The sequence below is a fragment of the Caloenas nicobarica genome, chromosome 11 (genome assembly GCF_036013445.1).
Source record: "Caloenas nicobarica isolate bCalNic1 chromosome 11, bCalNic1.hap1, whole genome shotgun sequence".
NCBI lineage: Eukaryota > Metazoa > Chordata > Aves > Columbiformes > Columbidae > Caloenas > Caloenas nicobarica.
This window is the reverse complement of record NC_088255.1, coordinates 4,888,680-4,895,009: the sequence shown is the minus strand read 5'-3', so window position 1 is coordinate 4,895,009 and position 6,330 is coordinate 4,888,680. Positions and strand designations below refer to the sequence as shown.

At 55.3% G+C, this 6,330-nt stretch overlaps 1 protein-coding gene across 1 annotated transcript; it reads left to right on the top strand.

The window, feature by feature from the left end:
* The first annotated feature begins 3,739 nt into the window (after nt 1-3,739).
* Nucleotides 3,740-4,789, top strand: GPX1 (glutathione peroxidase 1). The gene is made up of 2 exons (XM_065642504.1): nt 3,740-4,024; nt 4,140-4,789. The coding sequence occupies exons 1-2, from the start codon at nt 3,770-3,772 to the stop codon at nt 4,503-4,505; spliced, it is 621 nt and encodes a 206-aa protein (XP_065498576.1). The 5' UTR covers nt 3,740-3,769; the 3' UTR covers nt 4,506-4,789.
* Nucleotides 4,790-6,330: the final 1,541 nt, after the last annotated feature.

The following is a 6,330-nucleotide window of genomic DNA, read 5'->3' as shown; positions in this document are numbered from 1 at the left end:
TCAGACTCCTAACCTGTGAACTTCTTGCTGTTCTGCAGCCAACTAAACTCTTTCTGTATTTTCATTTTTCCAACAACTAATAGAATAAAGGCAGTTTTCTAAGCTCCCTGTATCCTGGTGTCTGTATTCCTCACTCTGGGTTTTTGACCCAGCATCTGACAGCTTGAATCAGAAATACCATTTTTGATACAGCTGTGATAGGATTCGCTGAGCAGTTGCAAGTGCTTTAATACTTATTGTTTCCCAACAAGTGACACCCATCCGCTGCTTGCAGCGGTTTCCAAACACTGCAGCTGAGCAAAGGTGGAACGCCCTGCCCTGCCCGGCCCCTGCGGTGAGTGGCAGAGCTTCCCAGGAGCTGCTTCTGACATCAAACCACATGAGGGAATGTCAGTTGAGTTGAATTTGTTCATCTTGAGCATGGGAATATACATGCAGGAGGAGGATGTGTAGGAAGAAGGGAGAAGGCAGCGGTGTTGCGGTTGCAGCGTGCGAGGGTTTGCAGTGTTGCTGGTCTGCACGGGAGCACACATGAGGTGTTGTGCGGGGCAGTATGTGCCATGCTGTTTTCGTGAGGGGTGGGCTCCAGGTTTGGGCCGTTGTGCTGCTGTTGGGTGAGAAATTACACGGAACGGCAGCACGTGTCTCTGCGCCTGCTCTGGTATTTACAGCAGCTGCTGTTGGGCCGGGAGCCGCTGCCTGCAGGGCTGGGCAGGACGGAGTCCAGGTGCTGATGACACTCTATGTCAGTGAGCACTGTGCTGCATCCCAGTAATGTCTGAAAAAAATGCCAATTTAGCATGTTTGGTTTGGTTTGTTTGTTTTATAATGTTACTGATTCCATTTCCCACAACAGAGGAGAAACAGACCTGGCTGTGGAAGTACCCTGTACCTCTGGTCCTTGTCCTCCCTGCGCAGCCACAGACACCCCCGAGTGAAGCGTCTGGCCAGCCCGGCGGTGGCACTGTCCCCACGTCCCTCCTTCCTCTCCTGGGTGCCCATTCTCCACCCATGCAGGGTGACGGGGTGCAGGCAGTTCCCAGCTGCGGGGCTGCCCACAAGGATTTCACTCTCTGCCCTGTTAACAAGCTTAGTCACTCCCCTGCAGTTCCCTTTTTTGGGGGTGGTTTTTGTTGTTGTTGGGCAGCTGTGGGGGGTAGTTGAAATTGAGCAAAAGTGGGGTTTTTCAGTCTTGCAGAGCCACTGGGTTGCAGTTCTCTGTGGTCACAGAGCAGCTCTTCAGCCACAGGGGTTTTGAGTAAGGTCTGCACATGATTCAGACCCAGCTCATGGGTTGTGGATCTGCCAATGCACTTCAACCCAGAAGGGATTGTTATCCCAGTTTTAATCTAAGCTTCTGTTAACCTGTAGCACCACCTCCCCATCTCCTCTCTCCTGTCCACCACCTGGTGTTAAGTTTCCAGAAGTTCTAGCTCCCTCTCCTTGTTCCTTGGACCACTGGCATCAGAGTGGAAGCCTGCATGATTATTTTCAGTCCTCCTCAGCTCTCCTGCCTTCAAGGGCTGGCAGCCTGGCTCCCCTTGAGTTCCAGTCATATCTGTCACGTCTGGAGGCCACGTTTGTTCCAGATCGAAACAGAGCTGAGGACACAGATGGCCAGACCAGACCCAGGAAATGAGAGCTCAGCACCCAAGGACAGTGACCCAGCCAGGCAAGGAGCTGTGAACGGGGCAGGGGAAAAGCTGGGAGCCCAGAGTCAGCCCCCTGGCCAGGGGAAGGAGTCTGGGACCAGGAGTGGGGGGAAGATGGAAGCAGGAGGGTGTGTTTTGCAACATTTGCGATTACCCACTGCTGTGACTGTTCAACAGCAATCTTCTGACCCCACAGGACAACTGTCACCTGTCACGCATCTCAAAAGGGGTCCCTCAAACCCATCTAGTCCTTTGGGAGCTCCTGGCACCCCAGCTAGCTCTGCAGAATGTGTCCAGGCACAGGGTGTAGCTCCAAGCCAACAAGGAAGTTCAACTCAGTTTCCTCAGAACTCACTCGAAGAAGAGAAAGTCTTATTCTGCTCTTGTCTGAAAAGGGCAGGGCCCCTGAAGGGAACTCCCTCCTTCAGATGAACTCCCCAGATCCAGCCAGAGAACTGAAGGTGCCAGCCTGAGCAAATGTCAGAAGTGTCAGCAGAGGTGCCTCTGTGGCACTGCCCTAGAGGTGACCTCTGAAGAGAAATTCCTCTTCTCCAAACCACCGTGGCTCGCCATGCGGCTCAGGAGTCTGTGTGGACTGTAACTGTCAGTTTACTCAAGAGCAAACACGGGTCACGTACCTCTGCTCATCCCATCAGCCGTTTCCTGGTTGCTCTGATCTCTCTCGGGACACTTGTCATGGTTCCTGCTATCAGTCCTGCAACTCACTGCAAAAAAACTGCAAGATAATCGGTCGAGTCCCCAGAACCCACTGCAGCCAGGAACTGTTCCAGTTCCCAGTCACAGGGGCAGGTGCCAAGGGCAGCCCAAAGCAAAACCCCTGGATCCTGCGGTCACCTGGGAACCCGGACCAGAGATGCATCATTATATGGTGGCATGTTAGTGACAGCCAGTGTTTTGTGACGAGTCCCCGATACCAAGCGTGAGAGAGAACAGACAGCAGCAGAGGGGGCCCTGAGCGCATCCCCCCACGCTGCGGGGCCCAGGGTGCCTTGGCTGGGGGCCAGCGCTGATAAGCAGCTGTCTGACCTTGGGGCTGCTGCGAATGGAGCTCGCTCGGCGCAAATGCTGGCAGGAGCCTCAACGGGGGCTCCCCGCTTCCCTGGGGAAGCTGAGGCCCTTGCTCCCAGTCCCTGCTGAGCTGTGCTGCCCCACGGTCGCTGTTGGTCCAACCCATGGACATCACCTCTGGGCCTGACCCTGGACCTGCCTCTTGGTGTGTGCTCTGGAGGGGGGTGATGCTTCAGCACAAACAGCCGTGGAGGAGCGGCTGGGCCGTGTTGCGTGCTGCGGGTACGGCCAGCAGTCAGTGTAGCTCACCTAGGCCTGCCCCGGATCCATGAGAAGAGCACTCGCTACTGCGTGATTTAAAACTCCTTAAAATAGGACAAGGCATTAAGGCAAAAAAAATGAAAAGCCAAGGACAGGGAAAAAAGCAACTGCTAAAGTAAGGGGAGACTTTAGCAGCCTCAAAGACGTGGAAAATCTATAAAAGGAGGCTGAAGAAGGGAATTTGTGGGTCCTCCTTGACCGTGGCACTTTGGGTTCAGCATACCTCCTGTTCCTCCTCCTGGCACACAAACTGAAGGTGTTTCTCTCCGAAAAGCTGCTCTCAGTTGGCAGTAGTGTCCTAGGAGGATGCTGCCACCCGTGGTGCTGCACTGTGCCACCTCCATGCTCTGACAGTCTTACTACCCCAAAGGTTTTAGCTCCTGGGGCCACTTTGTGTTTTGCTGATTTTCACAGCGTTTTTGAGGACACTTCCCCGTGTATTAACCGTGGAGGTACAAAGCACCCAGTTCTGAGTTTTTAATTGATCGGGAAAACGCCAAGCTTTTCCGTGAAGACAGGAACAAGGCAGGGACACAGCCGAGCAGGGCAGCACGGCCACCCCGCCCGGCTGCTGGGGGGACTCCCCGCGCCCCGCCGAGCCCCGCGCGGGAGGAACGGGGGCGCCGGGCGCACCGGGGGCACCGGCGGGGGCGATGCCGCCCCGGGCAGCGCGGAGGAGCGGCGGAGCGCTGGAAGAGGCGGGGAAAGGGGAGCGGCGGGGCGGAGCGCTGTCGGGGAGCGGGGCGGCCCGGCCGGCAGTGCTGACCATGGCGGCGGCGGGAGCGGCGGCGGCGGCGGCGGCGGGAGCGGCCGGGCTGGCGGGGATGTCGGCGCGGCCGCTGGGAGCGGCGGAGCCGCTGTCGCTGGGCTCGCTGCAGGGGAAGGTGCTGCTGGTGGCCAACGTGGCGTCCCTCTGAGGCACCACCACCCGCGACTTCCTGCAGCTCAGCGAGCTGCAGCGGCGCTACGGGCCCCGCGGGCTGCAGGTCCTCGGCTTCCCGTGCAACCAGTTCGGGCACCAGGTAGGGCGGGCGGAGCGGGGCCGGGGGCCGGGCGGGGCAGCGGGGAAGGGCCGCCCGTCCCGGCTGGGCTCTCACGGGCTTGGCTCGGGGCGGTTTCTTGGTTTTCTTTCCTTAGGAAAATGCTACGAATGAGGAGATCCTGCTGTCGCTGGAGCACGTCCGTCCTGGCAACGGGTACAAGCCCAATTTCATCATGTTCGAGAAGTGCGAGGTGAACGGGAAGAACGCGCACCCTCTCTTCACCTTCCTGAAAGAGGCGCTGCCCTTCCCGCACGACGACCCCTCCTCGCTGATGACCAACCCGCAGTTTATCATCTGGTCCCCGGTCTGCCGCAACGACATCTCCTGGAACTTCGAGAAGTTCCTCATTGGCCCCGACGGCGTGCCCTTCAAACGCTACAGCCGGCATTTCGAAACCATCAAGATCGAGGCCGATATCGAATTGCTTCTGCAGAAGGTTGCCAAGAATGTTCTTGAATAAAGCAGAGCGCCACAGAGTTCACTGCCTGGCCCCCTCGCTCCCTGCTCAGCTCACCGTGCTCCTGCCTGTTTTTCTCGTAGGGGGCTGCTGCTCTGGCAGAAATCCCAATGTCTCGTGCAAGTTTTGCTTGTGATGGTGCATCTTCCAAATTCTCGAAATGTACCTGATATTTTCAAAAGTTGCATGTGAATGTTTGGGAAACTATGCTGGGGAAAGCGGCTGTGAGTCTCAGTAGCTTACTGTGATTCTCTGAATAATAATAAAAAAAAGCGTACTTTCTTTAAGGCTGTGGCTTGATACATCTGGGCAAGTTGGGTAACGCATGGTGGCCACGCTACCTGTTCATCAGCTCATGTGGGTGCTCACAGGGGCTGACTGAAACCCGTGCAGTGCAGTCAGGCTGGAGTCTGAATACAAACGCAGGGCAGCATGATGGGCAAACAGTGACTGTGAGCTCTGCAAACTCTGAATCGGTGGCATGCGTTAGCTGTGCGTGATGAGCTTGGCAGAGCGGGAGGGCGGCACAGAACAGAAATACCTTGCCAGACCGCGCACTGGGCCTCGCTGGAGGCTTCCCTGCAGAGGAGAGACACGGTGGCACACAGTCAGGGGGTGATTTTACACGCACTGACAAACTTCCAGCTTGGCTACCGACAAGTCGTGACAGGATAATAACTGTCCAGGCAGGCAGAGGAGCGATTCTGCAGCCACGCTGGCAGAAGGATTGGGGAAGAGCCCATCAGCCAAGGCCCATCTCGTTATCTGGCCTCCGTCAGTGGATACCCAGGGGACACCTAGAACAGGAGCAGCACCTGCCAGCCCCCTCCTTGGCCCAGAGCTGCCAGCCCCTTGCTGGCTCAGCTGCGTCCTGGCTCTATCCCATTTTGCATCGGTGGTAGCCCAACACAGATCATACTGGCCCAGTCCTACAGGAAGCCCGTATTGCCTTTGTGCATCCCCGATGCCTTGAGACGCAGGGAATCACACAAAGAATCATAGAATGTCCTGAGTTGGAAGGGACCCACAAGGATTATCGAGTCCAAAGAACCGGTTCTTTTGTGTTCCCAGTGCAGAACACCAGCCTGTTCAACCACTTCTCCCACAGAAACTGTGCCTTGCCTCAGGGTGTCCTTGTTGCCCTTCGGGCACAGGAATTGCATATGACACTCAAGTGCAGGTACGCCAGGATGCAGGCAATATTTTCTTCTTACTCCTTCCCTAACACTTTTCTTTTGACTCCTGCCAGCCATGGAGCTGACAGGTATTTCATGAAGTTGTTAAAATAATCCCGACATGTTCCCGAGCAACAATCCTGGGTTTACAGCCTGCTGCTGGACAGCTGGAATTGGGAATTGGGATTGGCTTTCCCTGGGAAACAGCGAGCCTGTGCCAAATTTCACCTGCCATCTTACTGCCCAGTGGCTCAGGTCCATCTGCAGGTAAATTTTCACTCCATAAATGGCTCTGTGAGCACATTTTCATCACAAGTCACTCCTCACGAGGCCTCGTAGCACTGAGTATAAACTTGGTGCTGGACTGAGGAGTACCAACACAGACTGGAAACTCGGGCTTTCAAAGGGAAGGCATAACACTTTCAAGCATTAGTGCACTGTTTCCATTATTTAAAACACTTGAGATTAGAGTTCTGTTGGGGTTTTTTGTTTTGTTCTTTTTTTGTTTGCTTTTTTTTCCGTTTTGTTTTTGTGGGGGTTTTTGTTGTTGTTGTTGGGTTTGTGTGTGTGTTGTGGGGTTTTTTCTTTTCTTTTTTTTCTTTTTTATTTTTTCCTGTTCACAGCAGCTCACCTCACCAATTCGCTGGTTGCTT